Source organism: Perissodus microlepis, chromosome 7 (genome assembly GCF_051167445.1).
Source record: "Perissodus microlepis isolate ML-2025 ecotype Zambia chromosome 7, ASM5116744v1, whole genome shotgun sequence".
NCBI lineage: Eukaryota > Metazoa > Chordata > Actinopteri > Cichliformes > Cichlidae > Perissodus > Perissodus microlepis.
In genome coordinates, this window is record NC_140467.1 from 58,040,735 (window position 1) to 58,065,682 (window position 24,948).

General features: G+C 40.3%; 1 protein-coding gene across 1 annotated transcript in view; it reads right to left on the reverse strand.

Annotated features, from left to right (window-relative positions):
- The window catches only part of jph3b (junctophilin 3b), a 58,750-nt gene that overhangs the window by 20,694 nt on the left and 13,108 nt on the right, over positions 1-24,948 (reverse strand). The window contains exons 2-4 of the mRNA XM_084936246.1: positions 17,500-17,986; positions 15,669-16,034; positions 1,096-1,220 (exon numbers count right to left, since the gene is read on the reverse strand). Coding sequence (XP_084792372.1) covers positions 1,096-1,220; positions 15,669-16,034; positions 17,500-17,986 — 978 coding nt within the window. The remainder of the gene's footprint in view (positions 1-1,095; positions 1,221-15,668; positions 16,035-17,499; positions 17,987-24,948) is intronic.

A 24,948-nucleotide genomic window follows, 5' to 3' on the forward strand; every position in this document is an offset into this window, starting at 1 on the left:
TAATGCAAATTAAAAGTCATATACACAAATTCAAATTAATAAAAATTGTCAGATGGCTCAATAAACATTGAATTTTCATAAAAATTTGAATTTTCTGGCAATTATTTGATGGTTCAGACTTTAAAGGGTCAGGTTTCTCTTCTGCTGAGTAACAGCTGAGGGTCATTTAAATAAAATACATCTTCAATGTCTGACTTTAAAAAATATCACATGGTAAATTGTGAATATTCTAGCTACTCTCCATGTTTTTCTGAAACTGTTACATAAACAGTGAACAAAGCACAGTAGGGAGTTCTGTGCCTGCTGAAGGACTTGTGCACTGCAGCAGTTTCCCTCCACTCAAAGTCCACTTGATTAACATTAACAAATCAGCTACATGGTGCCAAAGTTGCCTGGCAATGCCTTCCAAGTAAAAAAAAATTATGTCAAGTATAAAAACACACAAAACTCACTGATTTTTTAGAAGTCTGTTTAAAAAAACATTTACAACAATTAAACTGGGAGGAGAAGAAGTGTAAAGATCCTTCCATAATCGATCTTTTTATCCATTCCACCTTTACATCTTTCTATACAGTCCTTTATTTTTTGTCAGAAAGCAGAAGAGGCGGCAACAGTAAGGTAGATGATGATTATCAAAACAGGTTATCAAAACAAACATCCTGCAAAATGTCAGCGCTGATGCTTGTTGACAAAGATGCTCTCACAACTCTGTGTGCGTGAGGGTTTTTTTTAGCTGTGCGAAGAAGCAGACGAGCAGAATTGACGGCAAAAGAACAATCACTGTCATCTCAGCTCTGTGTGTGTGTACAGCGCACGGCATGAAGTCACTGTGTGCGTGTGTGTCACGCTGCATGTTGGACTGTGTTGGCTACCTGCAGCGTTCTACAGGTATGAGTGACAGTGGCAGAACTGCAAAGCTGGAGGGTGGTTGGCGTTGACCTTTACCACACACACAGCTCTTGATGTGTTTTGTGTGTTCGGGGTGTATGCTTACGTATTGCTGCCTGCTTGGCTTGGTTTCTGGATCTCTATAGAGACGGATATGAACATGTGCTATATATAAAATTTTTAATCAGTGCATGTATGGTTGCCCACCATTTCCTGGGTGCTGGAAAGAAGGGGAGAACTGCTTGGCAGTAACCCTTGCGATGCGACTCTCTTCCTGGGCCTTCTGAGCTGCTGCTACCGCCGCCTCAGCTTTACCCTGTGCGTGAGCCGTCCTGAAACACAGAATAGTAAAAATAATAACTTTAATTTATAGCATATTACAAATTTTCTGAGCAAATTTTCTGTTGCTGAGCATTTTGACAGCAGCAACTAAATGAAGCAAACATTTGAAAAAAACGCATATGAGGACAGCTAAACCATAGTAAAAGTAAAAGAGGGAGAGAAACTGTTTGGGAAATGAATTTTAAAAAAATCAGGAATGTTTTTCCCCTAAAAATATGTTGAAATATGAAACTTAAATATAGTAACTGACTCAGCCCACTCAGCCCTGACTGTAACCATTGTTCCCTTTACTACATTCTGGTGTATATGGTGCTAAGCGGTCAGAGATAAAGCTAAGTGAAAGATCATGAAAACCCTTTAAAGTCAGTCAATAAAATCTTAAAATCTATTTTAAAACATACCAGTTTAACATAAATGAATACAGCACAAAAGGCCAACTTTAATCTTTAATCTTTAAGGGAGACCTATTCTGCTCATTTCCAGTTTCACGTTTTCATGCTTGGACTATCCTAGAGCACATTTGCATGAACTACAGCTCAAAATTTCAGTTTAATTCAGTTCTATTTTTATATAGCACCATATCACAACAGCAGTCACCTAAAGGTACTTTATATTGGACGGTAAAGACCCTACAACAATACAGTGAAACCCCAACAATCAAACCACCTCCTTTGAACAAGCACTTGGTGACAACGGGAAGGAAAAACTTCCTTTCAGCAGGAAGAAAGCTCAGACAGAACCAGGCTCAGGGAGGAATGGCCATCTGCCACAAACAGTTGGGGGTTAGGGGAGAGAGACAGGACAAAAAAAAAACAAAAAACAAAACACACACACTGAGGAAATCGAGCCACAAAAATAAAATAATCCTTGATTGTCTGGTGCATCTCCTCAGTTCATCCACTAGCTGGGATAATCAATTTTGTCTCCTTTCCGCTTCCTTCAAGCAACCATATTATGATTGGCAGACCATTGCAAGAAGAAGGTTTGACCAGAGAGTGGGTGGGGCTTTTGCACTTATGGCTTCAACTGTGCGTACAAGTAGACACAGTTGAGGCTATAATTCTTTTATTTTTATAAAAAGTTCGTAGAACAGTGTAAAGTAGGAGTTTTTAGCTATATATGTCTAAAAATAGGGAATATAATGCTTTTAAGAACAAACAGTGCAGTACATTAGAGGGAGATAAGGAAAAGAATAGAATAAAAGAAAACCCACTGTCCAAAAATACTGTAATTTTAAAAAAGTCATTAGAAACTGACCTTTCGAACAATAAAAGTGCCAACAATGCTCCACAGTGTTTCAGTTTTTCACTGATACAGGGGTATTTGTGGCTGAGCCCCGGCTTATTCACACAGCACCTACAGAACACACCGACTTTGCTCCATTAATTAGATCCCGGTGTTTGTAGCCCAAGGGGTGATGTCGTACTGTAGTAGTTTGAACACTTGCATAGTTAAAAGGAAGGTTAAAATCTGTTTATTGTCACAATTATTCTAAACAGGGACTCCCTTTAATAGATTTTTTTTATATAAACATTGCTAAGTATCTAGCTCATTATATAAAAAGCGAAGACATTGTGAGCAACCTTTTTGGCTGACTGTTTCTCAAACTAGCAGAAAAAGCCAACAGCAGTCATATTGGGCATCACAGCATCGCGGCACATTTTTACTCATTCTGTACCTTCCTGGAAATCTAATGGAGGGATTTACATCACTCTTCCAAAATACAGAACTTCATTTAGTGCTTTAAATGGCAGAAAGCGCTGTCTGACACGCAGGTCCAAAACCTACTATAACTATTTGAGTGGTTTGAAATCTGATAACTAAGAAAGTCACAGCATAAGACTGAAACGTTTTTCATATTCAACAAACCATTCAGTAAGGCCTTGCCCTCTGTAGTTACCGTGCTTCTGCTACTTTGACATATCGTGCATTAAAAAAAATGCTCTTCTGCATACCTTGGCTGTATGGGTATTTCCCCCAAGAGAAGGGGGTTCTCTGGGTTTACAAGGCAACAAATGTTCATATTAAACATGGATAAAGTTTAGAAAGTGAGGTCAGTGTATGTACAAGTATCTCTCTGAGCCAAATATTCAGTTCCAGGCAGTTTATTTTCCTACTGTTGGCATCAGCTATAACCACAGAAGCTCCACCCACCTGCTATTAAAACATTTTGCTTTCTGCCAATCAGAAGAAAGCAGGCTTAAAGGCTGTGCTTTAAAGAAGAGAAGCTAAAACGATTAATTTCAGAGAGTGAATGAACTGAAGTGCTGCAGTATAAGACAATCAAGGATTATTTTTTGAGATGTGAATCATGCACAGCACCTCTAGTAAAGTCCAAGAATTGAATAAATAAATAAATAAACTGAGGTGTAAATGAGCATAATAGAGCATCTCAGAGCCAAGCAGGTGATTTTTGTCATTTTTACTCTGTGCAGAAATGATGTCTAAGTAGGAGAAAATTGATGAATGCCAAAAAAAAACACAACTGGAGAAAAGGTCATAATGTTTTGGTTGTATAATAACACTTTTCCTGTCATTATGGAAGCTTGAATAACACACCTACATCAATCACATCACTGCTGTGCCCATATAAAGCATTTATTCTGGGGTATTCTTATTAACAGAACCGGCATCATTCATCGTGTGTTTATATGGAATCTCTTTCATAAAAGACACCTGAGCCAGAAGGTGACAAACACGCGCAGGCATCAGCATATTACATGATACCTCAAACAGAAGCTGCAGAGGGACAATTACTACAGAGCCACAATATGATGAGATAGCATGCATTCATCTGTTTACAGGCGCTGTAATCTTCTGCTTGAAAATGTGTTTACTATCACAAAATAATTCATCTCACTGCCTCTCAGGCTGTCAGGCTTTTCACATCCCCTTCATCTCACTAACAGCCTCTTTTTCAGTCTCCTTTTTAAAACCACTCTCTCACTCTTTCTGTTATTTCTCATTTTTCTTTTTGCCTCTCTCTAATTGCCCCTGCCTTCTTTATAACAAACCCCTTTTCATGTACCTCTTGTCCCACCCTCTTTTCTTTCTCTCTGGTAATATCAAATAGAGCTTTTCTCTCAATTACAACCCTCCTCTCCCCATCATCTCTCTATTTCCATTCACCTATCTTCCTCTGTCTACCCAAGGGCTCTCCACTCGTCTACAAAAGCCTCTCCATCCGTCCCTTTTCCCTCTCTGGGCAGTAACAGTCTTGATGCAGTGTTGCATGTCGATGGCTATTGATTTTTTCTTCTCGGCCTCTCTGTTTCTCTTTTCCCCTCTGTGGACTCTCTGCCAGCATCCACTGTGTCAGGCTCACAGCATACACAACACCACCATGTGAGTGCACGCCTCCTGGTTGTAAGGGAGGTGAGGTATAAAAAAAGGGAAAAGACTGTTTCCTTAATTTACAGAGCATAATCAAGGATAGTGCTTTTTTAATACATAAAAAAAATCTTCATGTGGTTTAAATGTCACGAACACACAAACCCACTCTTAAAAAAGTCTCTCTGTCTAATTCTGTGTCATCCTTTGCTCCACAACTTCCTGTCCTGCTCCCGTCTTCCCAGGGAACAACCTGTTTCTGGATGAATCAACTGCCTGGAGAGAAAGGAGCTGCCTGTTCAAAGAGGGCTCGATTATACAACACAGCATCCTGTCCAAGAGAAGACGAAAAAAAAGAGCTACAGATGGAGGGCAGGAAGAGGAGAGGAAAGGAAGCAGAGCTGGAGGGAGGTGATGAGGAGGAGGGAAGGAGGACAAAGGACAGGTACAGTGTGAGGATGGAGAGTGAAGAAGATTGGTGTGAGACTGTACTGTTGCTGCTATATTTTTATGCAGGCCTGGGTTTTAGTACTATCATAGTCTTAACATATTCAAAGCTCAGTTAAGAAAATAAAAATAAATAGGATACCAAAGGTTTTGTTGTGCAGTTGGGAAACGTAGCTGACCGCAGTTCCAGATTTCAACGTAAAATTTGAGATATCAAAATAAAAGGATGACCAAAATGAGCAAGTCGGACAATCATTCACACTCCCATTCATACCTATGGCCCATTCAGAATTGTCAGTTAACCCAATCCATGCATGTCTTTGGACTGTAGGTGGAAGCAGTCTGCACAAGAACAGGGAGAACATGCAAACACCACATAAAAAAATAAATACAATGAAAAATAATTAGGGGCAGCTTGCCGTAAACTTATAGTATGTGTAAATGTGAGTGTGAATGGCTGTCTGTCTCTGTCTGTTAACCCTACAATAGACTGGTGATCTGTTCAGGGTGTACTCTGCCTTTCAGCTTTTGAAAGTGGCGATAGGTTCCAGCACTCCACCCTGTAGGCCTGAATTGGATAAGTGGAAGAAAATGGATGAACAAACAATGTGTTAATAAAACACAGCAACAACAAAACTGACGATAACTCTGCTGAGAAGGAAAACTGTGCTCACGTGTTAGTGACAATCACAACAGAGGCCAGCCTGAAAGCTTATCCTCATATATCACCTATTTAACATCATACTGTAAGACTTCAAATTAGCATTTGAGACAATAAATTAATCAAGAAAGTTTTTACTGAGGTCACATATTGCATGAGAAGTAGATATATTTCCTAATACACGTCTATATAAATAAACTTCTTGTTGCAGCCGGAGGAGTCGCCCCCTGCTGGTGTTAAAAAAGAACAAATTTTAAAGCCATTTCAGCATTGGCTTCACTTTGTAAACGTGGACCTGTCTAAACCTGTCTACATTCATCATTTGTATACAGTCTATGATCTGAAACAAACCGGTGGCCTGACTTAATGCCAGACAGCAAATCTTTGGGTTTGGGGCTGTTGCTAGGGAACAAAAAAGCAAGTTTCTCAAAACGTATGATGGCTACTACAGATACAGTATCTGCACCACAGAGGTTATGTAGAGCACCTGCTGTGCACAGTAGTGCTAAAATAGATCCCTAAAAGAAAGAAATAAGGCTTAATATAATATTGTATATTAATACAATCCCCACCCCCACATCTAACTTACATCTCGGAGACACCTTCTAAATGTTCCTTAACTGACGGCACACTTTGAGAAAGCCGCATTGATGCTTAAAACGTGACACATTCAGAGGACACTAAATGAGCAGGGATATCAAGGCCAAAAGGACGGGCGAAATAATAGGACAGGGGACATGAGGAGAATGAAAACAGAGCGATGTAGGAGATACGGAGGAAGACAACAAAGTGCAATGAGATGAGGTTAGGAAAGAGACAGGAAGAGAAAGTCTAATCCGGGGCTCACGCTCTAAGCTCCTCCATCATCTCTGTCATCGCTCTGAACCAGTTGATGATGATGAGGATGATTCATATCTCACAAAGCTTTCCGGTTTGCATCACTGCTAATAGTGTATGTGTGTGTGTCTGTATTACTCATGTTGTGGGGATATAAGTCTGTCTAAACAGTGCCGGGACTCCAACAAAAACAAGCCCCCATAAGGTAAATCTGTCAATTTCAGCATGGACACTTCCGCTGTGTCTCAGTTGGGATATTTCTGTTCCTAAACTTCCACGTATGGAGGCCAATCCATAACTGTTAGTGTTCCACTGTGGGTTTTTTCTATCCAGGCATGCTTTTACGGCATTGGGATTTCCACACTTTGCACAGAAGATGTCAACTTGTCTGCAAATGCTTGCTAGCTACTAGCTGAGCTGGAGTAAAACAGCTTTAAAAGCCTTAAAACACGCCAACCAGAAACAGAGACCAGTGGTTTTCAGGGGGTCACTCGTCTCTAGGCCTGTGTGACTGTTTCAAAGCAGCTCTTATCAGCCTTCAGCAACGACTTGCCAGCTGGTCAGGAAATGCACATTATTCCCTTGTGACTGGTGCTTGCCGAGTAGTCACAGGCAGTGTCTAGGCCTTATTTATTTGACTCTATATTGTCACACATCCAAATTGGTAGAGAGAGGCTAAACTCACGCGGTTAGCTGTCGTGTGACTGCAAAGCCCCAGTACTTGTTCATATAATCATGCTCACAATAGTAAGTGTAAATACTGGAGTACAGTATTAGCCCAACTGTATGAAATACAGTTTTGGATTAAAGTTAGAATAAATCACCGGCAAATGAATGTAAGTCAGTGTAACGCCCTGTGAAGTGATGGAAACTCAGTGTGTGTGTGTGTGTGTGTGTGTGTGTGTGTGTGTGTGCCTCTGTGCTGAACTTTAGGCTTACCAATGAAACGAGGTCACAGAACTTCAGCGACTGGAGTCCTGTGACACAGTGAGTCACTGGTGCGTTTATCTGGTACTGACTAATCACAGGTAGCCTGATGAGAAATCAGTTACATCAGCACATGTGACAGCAGTAATCAGGGCACATGAGCTTGGTATCGCACACACACACACACACACACACACACACACACACACACACACACACACACACTCACACATATAAACAAATCTGGGATTTACTGTAACATCAGGCACGTGGACAGCTGACCCTGAATTTCTACCAGCTGTTGGATTCTCTTCAGGAGATAAATCCGACCCCTGACCTCACTGCTTGCTGCCCTGCCTTTAGGAACAAGTAGGATGTACATTCAAACTCAGCCTATGGACAATTTTAGAAGCACATACACACAGCAAGAAATCGACGAAAAAGGGCCACAAATCCTCACACATTGTGCTTTCATTTTGCTCAAAGAGAACTGCAGCAATTATCCTGTGACTGTTTCACCTCTCAGGGTTTCTCCTGGTGTTCCACAAGGAAATACCCTGCTGTTCTGTTCTGGGACGCACACACACACACATACAGAGAGGCTGTTCTGTGCTGTGCTACATTGCTGCCCGAATCTGGGTTAGACATTTCTATGTGTGTGTGTGTGTGTGTGTGTGTGTGTGTGTGCGTGTAGGAGAGCGGAGAGCTAGGCCAGGCTAAAACTGTACGTACAGTTAGGTTATTCTGGGCAAGTAAAGTTGTGCCGTTATCCTAAATCAGCAACCTGCTCTGAGCAAATATTTAAAGCATCACCACTTTGTTACTCATCAAATTAGTAAAATCTGCATGTTACCTCAGCAATATGCCGACAACTTCATGCTCCAGTCTCAGAACCCTGATGTTAAATGATGAAAAACAAGCCAAAATAAACGTACTATACTAATAAATTGGACTTTACCATTTTGTTTCCACAGAAACAACATTAAATGCTTAACACATCCTGAATTAGGTTGGAGCATTCACTAACAACTCAATCAATTGACATCATGATCTTTTAATGACCCAACTCAGGATGATATGTTTACAAAGCCATGCTTTCAGAGGGGTTTATTGTCATATTGTTGCCCCTTAATGCCCTTGAGCTGGCACATCGTGCCCACAGCTTTGACAACAAATCAGCAAACCAAAGAACCCCCCTGAACCCCCCCAGGTTTCGACCCCACAGTTGTGCACCTATGTGCCAGTTATGTGTAAATAAGTGATTTTAAAATGCCTTACTTGTATAAGCTTCTACATGTTTACTAGAAAATGGTTCTTTCATACACATGTTTACCTCTCTGTGTAATTTCCTGGGCTAAACATAACCAAACTGTGAGTAAGAATGAAAGTAATCAGAAAGTAAAACCTAAAGGTAAAAAACTGGTTCCAGATGAGTCTGGGATTTCAGGTGTGTTTGTGCCAACACTGCCCTTCCTATTGTGGACTGTGGGCTTTGTAACAGTGGAAACACTCAATCACGCTAGAGTAAAAATAGAACAACAACCTCCTTATGACTAGGAAAAATCGGTTGTTGCCCAGTGATTGCACTGAATTTATTTTGCAGTCCAATTACAAGTATTTGCGTGAACTGTTTTTGATCTCAAGGCAGTCAAACAGTTCTTCGACTCAGACTGACTGCTTGATTCAACTGATTATACTCTCATTATACTCCTATATTCATTTATATATACTTTCCCCCACAATCCCTTTCTGGTCATAGCACATAGCTGCCCCTCGCTGAGCTTGGTTCTGCCAGCGGTTTCTTTCTGTTAAAAGGGAGTTTTTCCTTCCCACTGTTGCCAAGTGCTTGCTCAAAGGGGGATGGTTTGATTGTTGGAGTTTTCTCTCTGCTATTGTAGCTGTAGAGGTTACTCCTGTTGTGATTTGGTGGCAGATACATAAATTAAAATGAATTAAATTGAATATAAAGTGCCAGTGCCATTTTGCAGTTACATTGTCATCCTGATGAAACTACGTCCCATTTTGTGGAGGAATCTTTGAATTCCCGTATAACATCTATGAGGTTCTAAGGGGTTGCCACGGTGATGCAACCCCGAGATCATCTCCAGCTGAACTTAAACAAGAAACCCTTTAAAAGCCATGTCAATGCGTAAATCACTAAATTATGGAGCCGTTCTTATTGCATTATTGTGAAGCACTTAGGTATACCTTTGGTTTTAAATGTGCTATATAAATAAAATTGTATTGTATTGTTACAGCTCAGACTGGACTCTGATTGTAAGCAGTTAATAAGCATTTCTGTGAATCTAGAAGCAACCGATTTATGATTTTCACAAATTTATCAGTTTTTTGCCAACTTCAGTCCATTCAATCCCAAACTGTTTTCCGTTTTCCTTCTTCTTGACTTGTTATTGCTATCTTGATACATCAAAGTCATTTTGAAGGCAGCAATTGACTGCAAGAGGTCACAGACCTGGTTCCTTTGAAGCAACCATTTCAAAGGCAATGGGATCGCCAATTGTCCCACAGTCTACAGACATTATTTTTGCTAATGTGGTAGTAAAGCTACTTTCAGCTGGGGGTCACCACAGCAGGTAGCTCCGCATTTTTGATTTTTTTTATGCCAGATGCCCTATCTGATGAAACCCATTCAGAAGACCTTACATGAGTTTTTTCAGATAGTTGAAACAAACGTCCAATGAGGTCGCTAAGTTTGAGTTCTCAGTGGAATAAATGCTTTCCTTTTATACAAATTGCTGTCAGTTAGACATCCATGTTTAAGTTCACACACAGGTGTCCTACGTAGCAGTTTTAATAGATGAAACTCAACAGCAAGAGACAGCAAAAATCTGCAGAATGTTGGAAAAACAAAAGCAGTTGTCCACGGGCGCCACCTAGATTGCTAGTTTTGTGGTCACACTTGGGATTCAATAAACACAACACAGCACAGATTAAAGCTACATGAAGATGTGTCTAAGAAGACAGTTGCAGCTCAGAAGGAAAACACTCTACCAGTTTGTTTCTTAAACACAACCATGACACAAGCTACAGACTGACCACTACCATTAATCTAATTTTAAGTAAAGATATGCCCAAACGCCTGCAATATCGTAGTTTGCATTTAACTCAAAATCCCAGCGCACCTTGCAAAACTATTTATATTGATACGGCTGCCTAGTTTCGGTTTTGCTCCGACTGCTATCATGCAAAAAAGTTCATTTAAATATTGTTTGTGTCAAGATCTGGGTTTATCTGCTTTAAGCATGCATAGAGTGGCACCCTACTTTAAACAAGGACACTCCGTCCCTCCTCAAAAATAATTCAGGCCTACCCACTTGTGCATGAGCTCTTGCCCTCCAAATATTCAAGCACAATTTAACTCAGCATACATTAGCTTAACTTTTACGGCATTAGTCTTTAGTCCATATTTTATGTCTTAGACCTGCAAGATCAAGCTGCAAAGCACCGTTTCCAACCACACAGCTACATTTCATGTTATGTTAGAGACTTAGGATAAGATTTTAGGTTGTATTTTGGATAAACATATAAAAACTGAGGTATGACTGCAACAAAGAACAGAATATGCGGCCTAGAATTTTTTATTTTTTTTTAAAAAGAGTTCAGAAAGAGTAAAAATGAAAGTGGTGCAAAACACAGAATTAAATGGTAACGAGGAAAGAACAGATATAAACCAGGAAACCCTGCAGGTATGAAATGAATTACACCAATAATGAAATTTAAGTTAAATTGTTAAATAAGTCGGCATTTTATTAAAATGAAGGAAGACACTAGGCTTAAAATCGGAAAACCTTTAAAACCAAAAGTCAGCACTTTCAGTGTTTTACAGAGTGACCCAGATGTATCAGTCTGTGTCCAGAGAAAGGTCCACAATCTGAAGCCTAATTTAGCATCGACAGGTAAACTGGAAGCAAAAGTTACTCACCCATAACTCAACTAGCTACTACAGCAAACTAATCCACTTTTTTTATTTTTAATTAAAAAAAATGGTCTCTGTCAAGTTCAGCATTTAAGCACAGTTAAATTCATAAAGTAGTTCCCACAAGAAAGATGAAACCATGGAAACTATGTGAGCCAATCTACAGTATGGTGTTTTGGCCTGTGCTGTAAAAAGCCTACAAGTCACTACGAATGCAAATATATTGTCAGCATAATATAAGAAACTGAGCGGCTGATGTGTTTGCTACCTTTAATTTGTTTTTCTTTCTTCTATGTGCGTGACTTCTCAACAGTGTGAAAGGAATTAGTTGAGCAGCTGTAGCTCGCTGTGGTCACACTGCCCTCAGCGGAAGACCGTCAGCAGGACTAATAGGATCGGATCTTTACTTATTCAGCTCCTCATGCATGCACTCTACAAACACAGACATGTTCAGCAGCTTCATTCACGATCTACACAGGTAAGCTTATAAGCAAGAGCAGGTTAGTCTGTGAGGGAGTAATTCAGCCTCTCTGCTCTTTCAGGCGCTCTGCCAGTGTTGTTGGCATAATGCGGAAATCTGCCCTCACTTCTAATGGGTTTTTTCTCTCACTTTATTATGCCTTTTTCTCTTCGTCCCACCTCACATCATTTCTTTGACACCCTCTGGTGTTTTCAATATTTCCATTTTAACGAGCTCATCCATCTCAGAAAGCAACTTGACATCTTGCGGAAAATTGGCGATCTGCTCCTAAACGTATATGCTGTACATCATTAACAGAGTGCAAAACATTACTGCATTATTGATCTGCTCCAAGGTCAACTGCTAATCAGAAAAAACCCCAGCTCAGACAGCTGCTTCACACGCTGACTGACACTGTTGTCACTCTGCAGCCAACTGTTTCTAATCACACTTTTCAGTATCTGTTGTACAGAAGAAAAGGCATGATCTGTAGCTATACAATACTAACATGACAACAAAGCATGTAAACACAAAGTCACAGACAAAGCCAAAGTTCAGATCTTCATATTTGGGTGAAGCACAACCAAAACTGAGAGAGGACAATGATCCACAGCCCAAAAAAAATGTATGGATTATATATAAATTATTTTATGACCCACATTCAAACCTTTAAGTTTAGAAACAGAAGTCGGAGGATGTTATAACTGATTACTAGCTTTAAAATCCAGGAAGATTCAGATATTTTTATTAGCCAATTCACTGCTCCTGTGTTCTTGTGTTAGGAAAAATATCTTAACTCAAAATAGTCAACTTGCACACACTAAACACTAAAACCTACAAACTGAGCCTTAAATTTTTTAAGTCATCACAATGTTAGGCAGGTTAATGTGAGTGAGGCCAGAAGATCAGACACATTTATATAGGGACTCATGTGTTTATTTAAGTGAGCAGGTGCCATCTTTGGGTCCGCTCCTCTCTAATACGTCCAAGCGTTTCGACCATGTGCTCCAGAAAGCATGAAGGCAACTTCTGGCCGCAAGAACAAGAGCTAGTCTGCTTTTCTGTGTTTGGCTCAATGACATGAAAAAAATCAAAAAGAAAACAGTGTGAACAAATCAGAAACAGTACGAAGGGTGTGAAATCTGTTACACAAATAACGGCGCCTCTGCTGTGCAGGCCGTCCGTACAGTGTCAAATTCTGCATGTGGATTTCATGGAGTTCATGAAAGACAGCACATACTTAGCCAGCTGACAAAATTTATGTCACTTAGATATATGTGCGTAAATACACAGATGCAGAACCCCTCTCTCTCTTTACATGGGATGTCACACTTTGGTACCAAGTCGATGCTAAAACTCCAAAATCACAGCAGGACTTTTCATAACATAGATGCTACAGGTGGCAAGAGTTCTACATGGAGATAGCTTTAGTTTGAGTTGCCCGATCAGGAATTTAACAACTTCATGTTTTTTAAAAGAATTCAAAGGGTTTCATCTCGTAATGGCTTTTAATTTTTATTCCAGTTTTTTCCTTGATACCTGTTATTTCCTTCCTGTCTAAGCTCTACAGAAAGAGTTTAAAAGCAGCAGCTTTGTCACTACCAGAGGTACTGTAGCCATACCCTGGATCCTTGAAACAACAAGGTCTGGACACAAACTAGGCCATGGGCCTACTTCTGATGAGTCCCCACTTGACAAGAATATCAATGTGTATCTGTGGCTTCAGGTCCCAGGACAGCTAATTACTTTCTGTTTTGAGTCCTTAGCTGTAAAAAAAAACCCCAAAACAAAACAAAGAAAAAAACAAAAATGGTTCTATATTGCTGTCCAAAAGTTTCTTGCAGCTGTAAAGAAGGTCAGGGCAAGCCCATTAACATCATCAGACAGACTGCTCTCATTGTTTTAGCTGAATGAACTCAGTTTTAATGAGAATCAGCCCTCATCTCCATTCAGCAGAACAGCTTTATCAGAGTCTTAACAGCTCCAGATGGGCTTGTTTGGCTTGCCAATTTCAATCATTCTGTAACCCTAATTTCACCTTAACCTGAATCTTATTTTTAATATGTCACTGATCTCAATTACATGGTAAAACAAAGCCATCAGCAATTGTTTTTAAGCAGAGGATGGACAGGTGAAAGACGAAAAACAGCTGTTTTAAGATGGATTAACACATAACAGCACCCCGTGGATATAAACATGTTGATGCCTGGGCTTTTGAGATACACCCCTGGCACTGCCATCTTGCTTGGGGGTTCTGACTCACCCAAGGTAAAACTTGTTCATTTATTAAAGACATGCCAGAACCTGGAAACACAGTTTTGCTATGAACATGTTTAAATTGATGTACCTAGTAAACTGACTTAATAAAGAGGATAAAAGTCGTTGAGGCAATATAATGAACAAGTTGTTTAAACTATGGGAACCATTTTACAATAGTATCATATTAATCATTTTAAACATTACACGTCCTGTGAGGTGCGAGTTTACTACTTCTAAAGGATTCAAGAGAGAGTAAGTAGCAGCCAGGTGTTGCTAATCAGATTCATTTAAATAACTGATCATCAGAAACTGTGAGCAACTCTGTAAAAGCAGAAATTTTGGCAGTTTGCTGGTCCCGAGCATTCAGTTCAGGTGTGTATTAACACAATTACAAAATCTTTCCAGTTATTGTCATCACAACAACTTCAGACCATGCAACATTCAGATAAACGACGAAAACCCCAAGAGCTACATCTTACAGCCCAGTTACCATGTGAAATTTTGAAGTTTGTGACAGGAAAATAAGAAAAAAAACTGAACAAATACGGCTTGTTTGGAAGAGCTCCCAGAAGAAAGCCTCTTCTCTCTGAAAAGAACACGGCAGCACAGCTCAGGCTTGCAAAGTTGCATCAAGACTTCTGTGGAGACGTCTGACCATAATGCACAGCACGACATTTGGCACAAACCCAACACAGCTTATCTGAACAAACTCCTCACACCAGCTGTCAGCACGGTGGTGGAGGGCTGATGATTTGGACTTCATCTTGCAGCCACCAACTCCTCTGTCTTCAAAGTATTCTAATCTGTTGTTAATCTATGTTGGCCAAAACTGCATCACACAACATCCAAGCACAGCAGCAAATCTACAACACAATGACTGAAAAGGAAAAAAGAATCAAGTCGCTGTAATGACCCAGTCAATGTCCAGACCTCAACCTTATTAAAGGCTCTGGCAGGGTTTCAGGAGAGCTGTGCATAAACGAACAACAACAAATTTCAATGAATTGAAGCAGCATTGTGAAGAAGAGTGGGACGAAATTCTCTGATTTTTGGTTAGCATCCTCTGCTAATAGAAATGCAGCATAGTATAACAGATAATAGTTTTCTTTGCCTTTAGATAAGAAAAAATTCACAACAACATTTTTAGTAAATATGGTAACATTTCAAGAAATATGCTATTAGCCTTATTGCTGATGATTACTGCAGAGCTGTAAATATGAGGAAGGTCAGAAAAGCAAAGCAAATTACAATCTCAGGCTCTTGGCATTTGCTCTATACGACAAATTATAAAGTTAGGGGGGAATTTCCCTTAATGACTATTTATTTATCGTTTTTTTATTAACACTTAGAGAATTTGCCTGATCAGGGCTGTGTGGGTGAGATTTGATTAGCAGTGGCCTTAAAGCAACCCCACACCTGGCATCATCTGTTGATTCAAGTATCATTAAATTCTGATTGGTGTATAATATAAAAAATGACTTTAAAAGCACTTTTTTTCAGCTTCAAACCACTTGAATTTTAAATTAACCAGGACCTAGAACATAACTTCATTAAAAGGTACCGCGCCTATAATTCCCTACCTGGAAAGAGCAATCTCAGCCTTTTGCCGGGCGATATCTGCTGCCTTCTGCGCTCCCTCCACGGCTCGGTCCACCTTCTCCCTGATCTTACTGGCTCGGAGGGGGATCAGGTTCTTCCTCTTGCCGCTCACCAGGATGTTCTGCTTGTACTTCCCTTCCTCTTTTGTGCCATCAGGAAACGTGGTGCAGCCATAGCCGTGCCGCTTGTTGCTGAGCCACTCCCCTTCGTACTGCAGCCCGTCGGACCGCCGACTCACGCCGAATCCGGTCCGCTTGTCGTTCTTCCACTCCCCGCAGTAGGTCTCTGTTGCTGTGGCGTCCACATCGTCTTCAGCGACTGTCAGCTCTGTGTCTGCATCTCCAAGGCTGGAAAAGGTGAAAGGTTACATTAAAATAGTAAATAATCAATCATGGAAGGATCAAAAAATGTTGCTTTGTAAATAAGTTATATATAAGTTTAACCCCCAGCTGCTGTTACTCACTGGGAAGATGTCATGTTAGGTGTTGGCTAGAGTTCACAAACGTCTATTAAAAAGTTGTTAAGGAAACAACTAATGATTAATTTAATCAATCCCCATACGTATTTAAAGGATATCATTAGGCTTTTTTTCATACACAGATCAATAGCTTAACTTTCTGTTGAGCTGCTGCACCTCACAAACAAAAGATCTGAACAGCGGATGCATGCGGGTTCTTAATCAATTTTTATTCATGGTCCATCAAAAGGTCACATGAAACAGCCAGAGCCAGACTTCTGTGCCACGGTGACTATAACTACTACTTCCAGCCATTAGGTTACGAGGTGGCGACTCAACTCAAAATAAGCCGGCTCAATCCAGCATACCTGGAGTTTGACGCCAAGCACTTCCATGTAACATCTAAGCCAGATTAAGAAGCTGAAGTTCATGCAATGAATGAAACTGGCATTAAACTTCTCCTCAGGCACCGGTCCAGTGGACTAACATACTGACCTTTGACCTATAGTCTCCTTTGGAATGCATGCCAATCCATTTAAAGGCACTTAAGATGAATGGGGGTTTGTTTTTTCCTTGAATCCCTGTCCTCCAAATGAAGGACAGGTCACTTCATAGTACGTCATTCCACTACCCTGCGACAGAGTTGATATCTGACTCACCACGTTGGACTAACCACGTTCCAAAGTCATTCCAGTCACAATCTTTCAAAGCTAGACTTCCTCTTGTGTGAATTAAGAAATGAGACCACAGTAAGTGGTGTTATTTGTATGTTTTTTGGTGGATAGACTCATGTTTGATTGACATACTTTTCAAGTAAACATTGCTGTTAAGTTAAAATCCTGCCAGAATTTCTTAGAGTGTTAAATGTCTGACTTTTACAGTACATTTGAACTTTTCAGGGATAAATATATTAGATTGCATAACTAAAACATGACAACGATGATGGGTATCAGTATGATTACTGTGGAACTGGTCAAGGAAGGATCAGTTTTAGTTAACCAACACAGTATGCTGGATTTCTAAGGTTTATTTTGGGGCTTTTTGCCTTCATTTGATAGTTAAACAGTGTGGAGTAGACAGGAAAGGGCTGCAGGTTAGACTTGAACCCAGTCTGCTGCGTTTTAGTCATAAGGCATATGCATACCTGCTCAGCCAGTGAGCTAAACTGGTGCCCTAGTATACAGCGTGAAACAGGCTTCAAACTAATGAAAAATTATGTTTGAGAACAAAAGGTTTGGCAGATTGCCCCAAATTTGGATGAAAACTATATGTGCAAAAAGGTCTTTGTGGGTCTTTTATATCTGGTATCCTGCAGCAGCCCAAACCTACCACCTCTATTGTCCACGTGCCATTACCTGATGGTAGAGTTGATATCAGATGCAGCAGAGGACACGGTACTCATGCCAGCTTCACTCCTGAATGAGCTCTGTTTAGACCTCTGGGAGGCCAAAGAGCTCCTGGACTCTGACTTCCTCAGCTTGAGACCTGACAGGATGGATCTTCGAAAAAGCCCGCCCTTCCTTTTCCCCTTCAGCAGCTCAGCCTCGCTGTGCGCCGTCAGCACAAAACCTCCCCGAGACACCGCGGGGCTGCTGCCGCTGCTGCCTGTGCTGCACATGGAGACGCTGGTGGTCAGCGTGCCGGGAAGGGGGGGAGGTCCAGGAACCACTGCCCCAGTCCGGTCCAGCAGAGCTGTCCCATTGCTGTGCTCTGAACCGGAGCGGAGAGAGTTTATGGAGGTACGAAGCGGGGAGCGGATAACGGCCGCCATACCGTAAGGGACGCTCTGACGAACTCCGTAGCCATGACGCATCCCGCCAACCCACTGACCCTGAAATGTTCCTGAGGGGGAAAGAAGAAAACACTGATTAGACCTGATCAAGATCACATGGAGATGCATAAACAAACAACAAAATCCCAACCACTGACAACAATCAGTGCTTTATGGAATTAATGAAAGTCATAAAGTTATAATAATTCACACATAATGGTTAATTTGTACACCTTTACTGTGTCGACTGACACTATAGTTCCCACAGCTACAGAGTCAGATACATAATGAATTCAAAAACGGGAAGAAATGGATTTCTTTATGGGTTAAATGAGGGATTTCACAAGTGATCTTTTCAGTCAGCTGTTACACAAAATACTTACAGTCGCATTAATTAAAATGTGCCAAAAGGTGCTGCCTAGAAATACCTGTCGTCAACACAAAAGTGTTAAAGTGCAGTTGTTATATGGGTGTAGGGCAGCTCAAGTTAAATCCCCATAGAGTTTGTTGTTAACATAATGTCTGAGACTGAGATCCCCGAGGCCTCATCCACCTGAGACTGTCTAAATAAGGGATTTAACCCCTTAACGCCTAATTTTTGTCAAAACTTACATAAACGATACATTTTAATCAATACATTGCAAAAAATGTGCGATGTAGCAAATATGATAAAAAGATTAAAACTAATTTAAGCACATTGATATTTAATTGATTTTTTTTAATTGCCTGAATAAATGCTTCATTTTCAATAACTTTAAATTTAACTTTAAATTTTCTGGCAACAATTTCACAATTCAGGCTTTAACGGTTAATATCTGTCCCTAAATATGGAGTTCAGAGATATATACAGATGTGATTGCACTAATGGTAATTTAACTTGAAATGCAGCATTATAAATTGAACAAAATAAGTGAAAATAATTATTCTGTAATGAGTCTGAATGACAGACGTGCATAAACAGGAAGTCTTTCTGTAAAACGGTCACAATATACAGGAAGATAAGTAATACCCACAGGATCAGCCACTCAGACCCTTTACAAGAAGAGCAGGTCCAGACTTTGTGTACAGGGGTAACTGGGATCTAACAATACCCATCAACAGAAATAAACATGTTTAGGTTTTGGTCTCTAATGTTAATATATCTGCTGATAACAGTGGAACTCAACTAAAGTCAATTAGTAAATAATGGACTGTAACTTAACACTGCTGTCAATTAATGGCTGGCAAGCCAGTGCTCACATTAGCAGGTGTACCCCCTTTACAAATACGTTAACAAACAAAAATAAACAAACAAATGAAAATGAGATGGCGATGGAGGTTTCAATGAAACAATCCAAAAAGCCACAGCATGCTCTCCCAGGAGAGGCCATTTGTATACAGTGTGAAATATTTCCAAACCCTACAGCATATACTACATGTAGACTCAAATGTATTAATAATTTCTCATTTATATTTGCCTGTATTTACCCAATTGTCTCCTTAAGAAATTGTTGGAATGAAACTTGAACACCGTCACACATACAGCAATTATGAATATCTATACGTTTAAAAAACCACCCATAGGTGGTTAATAGCTATCAGCATGCACTAACTCAGAAAACAACATCATAGCTTTCATCCTGCTAGTTGTCTGGCTGGGCTAGCTTCTCTCGGTTTTCTTTCTGCTTTGCTCTGCTGGTATCTTCGCCATCGCGCACTCTTGTTTTTGATGTTGAAGGAGAGGAGGCGTAAAGAGCAGTGAGGGGTTTGTGACATTAACACAGTGGGTGCTGCAGTTATGTGGTACGTGCACTAACCTACGGCTACTGTGACCCCGAGAGAACCATTTGATTTAGCAGAAGACTACTGAAGAGAGAGGGACGTCGGTTTTGGAGCCAAAAAGGTTTCCTGAGGTCAGTAAAAAAAACTCCTTAGCTCCATAGCTCAGCTTGACTTACTTATACCAAATATTAGTATTTATCTATAAAACCTTCTATTCTATGGTCTCTGGACTACTTAGTTCACTTAACCCAAAAATCCACATTTCAAAGTCAAACTAAAGACCTGAAATAACAATATAAAAACACCAAAACTACAATAGTTTCCCAGCAACATTTGAAAATTAAAGCATCTGCTTCTGGTTTTATTTCTCAATTAATGCAATACAGACATGACCAATAAAGCATCATTAATGAGGAGTTCCTGAATGACTCAATTAATCATTATACAGATGATAATGAAAATTTACTGGAGAACAGATTTAATCCAGTGATGTTTAGTTCATTTGTGAGTAATGAACACTTACACCACTTGCTGCAAAGTACTGATTTTTTGTACTCTCTGGTATTAAATGTAACTAATTAACTGTGAGTGCGAACGATTGTCTCTCTGTGTTGGCCCTGCGTCAGATTGGCGACCTGTCCACGGTGTACCCGCCTCTCGCCCAGTGGTGGCTGGGATAGGCTCCAGCCCCCTAGCAACCCGCAGTTTGGTGTAATTCATTCTGCACTTCATTCATTACCAAGCATTTGTAGATTTCACTAGTTCCTCTTTTTTTGTGTTCTCTGTGCTACGGTGTTGGGAAGCAGTACAGGGGAGTGGCTTCCTTTTGTCACTCCCATTCATTCACACCATGAATCTGCACTGTCCGCATCCCTTGCTACATAACAGTCCCTATATCTCTGTGATGCAGAAAAGTAGGGCATCTGAGTATGCATATGCATGCATGTTCTGTCATTCCTCTTTCTCTCTCTCACTCTCCACGGAAGTGTGTGTTCCAATAGGAGGCCAAGTAATCCATCCCGCCTGCCCGTACCTCTGATGTAACAGCACTCTGATTCATTCTGTAGCGAACGCACTCGCTCAAAACCAAACTACATGACCATATAAGGACTGCAACCACATTCTCTGTCTCCATCACAAACACACACAAACGTTTCCCTAGTGGGCTAAAGTGTCGGTGAAATGGGAAGTGCTGAATGAAGACAATATTATAAGCCAATCGTATTCCAGGACACATGAGAACATGATCACACGGGCACAACAAGCACCCAGACGCCGCTTTCAAAAAAAGCCTGTGTGAGCGGTGGTGTTAAATCTGAACCTGCCCCCACGAAGTGCTGCCTCATACCACCACTCACCCCCACACACACACAGACACACACACACACAAAAACAAACAGAGGCTGTGTCACAGACAGCTGGCGAGCACATCTGGCAAGGCCTTTGTAATCACATCAGCACACAGCTGTACGAACATATGAAAGGCGGATCAAAGAACACTCGCACACACACGCACAAACGAGCACCTGTGCAGCAGCTTGACAAGATCACCATTTCATTAAATGGCCGCCAGAATGCTTCAAGGCCGGCGCAAGAAGAGCGAGCATCACCTGCGAGTGCGTGTTTGTGCTGACAGAGCAGAACGGAAATAACCCGCCGCTACAACAGGTCACGTTCATTTAAAAAGGCAGTTGTGTAGATTATTTGAAAAAAGAAGCACCAGCCGAATCCAAAAAGGAAAAAACAAACAAAATATATTTTTTAAAAGTACGACTATTACACTGATTTTTCATTATGCTGCTCCTGTACAGAAATGTACAAAATGTAAAGGAGATCATGTATGAGTTGTATAGTTTTAATGTTTTATTTGGGAACAGAATGGTGTGTATGTGTAAGTTTGGTGATGGAGTTTTTATTATGAATGAATGATGAATTTTTATGAATTATTATGTCTATTTTTTATGCTTAAGGACAACAGATGGAAATTAGCCCTTGGCTATAATCTGGTATGTTTACATTCATGTAATTTTTTTTTTTTACATTTATGTTCATTAACATGCACTGTCCTAAATAAAATAAAAATAAATAAATAAATAAAAAAAATAAATAACTGCTCACGGTTAAAAATAAAATTAGAATATGAAGCTGTTGGCTTCACCCACAGGTACTTAAAAACTCATTATACCAACACTTTCATTCATTACCAATCCACTTGAAGATATTTCTAAAAGAAAAAGAAAAAATCAGGGCCAAGCCTTTTGCTAATAACCCTTTAAATGGAAGGCAACAATTTAATGTTTCGTACTTCAATTGTCAGCTTTTGAACTACTGAATTTTTTATAGTCTGGCAAAGTTGACTGTACTTTTGCATCAACCATACAAATATGACAATAAATGAGTACATTTCCCAAAATAATGACCTGTCCCTTTAAATTAACTGTATGAGTAAAATGTGAAAAACGGGACAAGGGTTGTTTCATTTGCTGTTACAGTAAAACCTCCAAATAGGAGGATTTCTTATGTATATACAGTGTACTATAGGTAGTATGTAGTACACTCTGAGGGCCCATTCACTGTGCTGGACAGCTTGTTTCTGAGCTACTAGTCTACTAGTGTCTCTGTGTGCGGATCATTGTTTACAGCGCTGCTGTTTACAGTCCAGTTATTATAACAGATAAATATTTAAAATAGCTAACAACAAGCTAAACTGTGAAATAATAATTGAACCAAGAAGTAACTGCTTCAGCACCGTCCTGCTAAGCTCAGTGTGTACGATGAGTACAGGAACCCAGAAGAACGTGTAAATGTTTTACATTGTCCAGTATGCCCTACACATTTATGAACATGTATTTATCCCACATTTCTAAACTACTGGATTATTATTAGCTAAATTACATCTAGATTATTACTTAACTCTGTGATTCATAGACTTAAATACACTAATATTTCTGTAAATACTGAAAAAAGCAGTATAGCACAATACAAGATATCAGCAGCTTTAAAAATACCTGCTACATTGAATCAGCACCTCTCTATAGCACTAACACAAACACTGAAACATTGAAACCTTCAAGCATGTAGGAGTTATTGAAGGCTGTGTTAACTGCAGCTGGGTGCACCAAAGGAAATGGCAAGTGAGTGTGTAAATGAATAAATATATGTGAAGCAGTATGTGGGTTTGAGCTTCTTGGAAGCGTATACCACCCTCAGTCTGCCTGTCGCTCTCCATGGTGCTGAAAAATACAGCGTAAGGCAGCTGGCAGTGATTTTACTGCAATATCACACCTTACAGAGTCTTAACTGAAAGCAAGTGCAGTGGGGTAACTGTACAGGAGTTTTCTGACAGAAGATACACTGGATTGGATTATCCTGCCGTGGCTGCACTGACAAAACAAACACTGTTGGGATGTCAACGCCTCAACCTCAGGAGTACAGTCGCAAGGAGAATCTGCTCCACAGCTCCCACGCCAACAAAATTTCACTGATTCTGCCTGGAAGCCAACGGGAGGCACAAGCAAAGTGGACTCTCATTGCAACTACTGCAGCAAGGACAAGGCAGCTGCGCGGAAAGAGTTAACACGGCGAGATCAAAGCTGCGGAAACATCACAGAGTCACAGCGATCTGATCACGCGCCAACCCCCAGGCTGAATTCATAATTGTCTCTTTAACAAATGCGCGTGTCTGTCCTCTGTTTCTAGGTTAAAAACCCTCTGCATTATAGGGTCTGTATTTCATTCACAGCAAACAGAAATCTTTAAAGTATTACTGGACTGTACACACACACAAAAAAAATGTGATTACACGGCTAGGTGTCTGTGATTCTTAGTCTGTGGTTCTTGTGTGTCCACATTATTGCATAGCAGACTACTTTACAACTCAAAGTATTGATTTGTGATGCACAACACTTGCAAAGAAAAAACATGGAGCAAGACAAGCTGGAAGGAGCTCAAACTGGTTATTATATGAATTATAAATGTGTTGTTTTACCATGTCAGCACTTGCCCTTGTGCATATGAGAGAGATGGGGAGGGAGAAAAACACAAGACAAGACAAGGCCGAGTTTATCAAACACTTTTTCTCCTTTATGTTGCAGACACTCGGTACAAATGGTTGGTTGTTGCTTGTGGTCGTTGGAGTGAAACTGGTCACAAAGAGCTTTACGACTGCACCAAAAACCGATTGCTTTGGGATCTAGTAGGTTGCCGTGGTGACCAGCAGTTTGCATGGAAGATGCTGACTTGTCGGCGAACACTTGCAAACTATTTTGCAGGGTAAAACAGCAAAACGTGCAGAATGTAAGCTGTGGTGGCAGAGATTAAATCTCACCAGCCGGTGGGGACGTTGTTTTCTGTGTTCATATTTTATGTGTTGCAGGAGTAAATCTGGACTTAGCAAAGCGAGAAACAGGCAGCAACTCACATGTGCTCTCATAGTGGAAAGTTGAAGAGCTTGAAGTCTTTGTCGTTTAGCCTCTCTGTTGCTTGCAAAGTTGTTAAAATAATTTCAGTCATCATTTGGGGGGCTTTAGTATGTTTTTGATTTATTATTGAAGGTGTTTTATATGAACAAACACCCTGTATATAGTGGCTATGCAGCTGTAAGTTTTATTATGTTCTATCTGCTGTGTTTTCTGTGAGTGATTCAGATGTGCAGCTATACTGTGCTTGTGAAAACTGCTCATCTACACTTGTTTTGTGAAGTTATATAACACTCTTCATGTCTAATGCATAGCTTGGCAGCAATTATTTAGCAGGCTTTCTTTTACATAATTTACTGTATGTGTGTTTGATACTGGTTATACACCCATTTTAAAAATATTATTGTTAATTTCTTTCAGAAATTAACACGTTGTTTCTGTTTAGCATGCTGAAGGGAACGTTTTAAAAAAGACATTACACCTGTGGCTTTTTGAAAACCTCTCAATCTGCTTAGGTCAGTAATGGCAGAACAATAAAAAGGGAAATTGCGTTTACAGTAATAAATCTCAGGTGGACAGATACGCTACAGATAAACTACATCTATATGGATACGCATTTCTAAATCATCGAAGACTTCCAGTAAGCCATCAGCAAGCTGGCTGCAGTCAGTGGTTGCATAAAGGCAGAAACTGCAAAAACAAGAGCAGAATTCACTCAGAAGGAAATGAATGGAAATGAGAGCTAAGCAAGGAAGAAACACGTTAGAAGCGCTTCATCAGCAATGTGATGCAGAGGCAGCCCTCGCTGAAGCCAGCCATGAGGCTGTAGCAAGCCAAACAGAAGGGGGACGCAT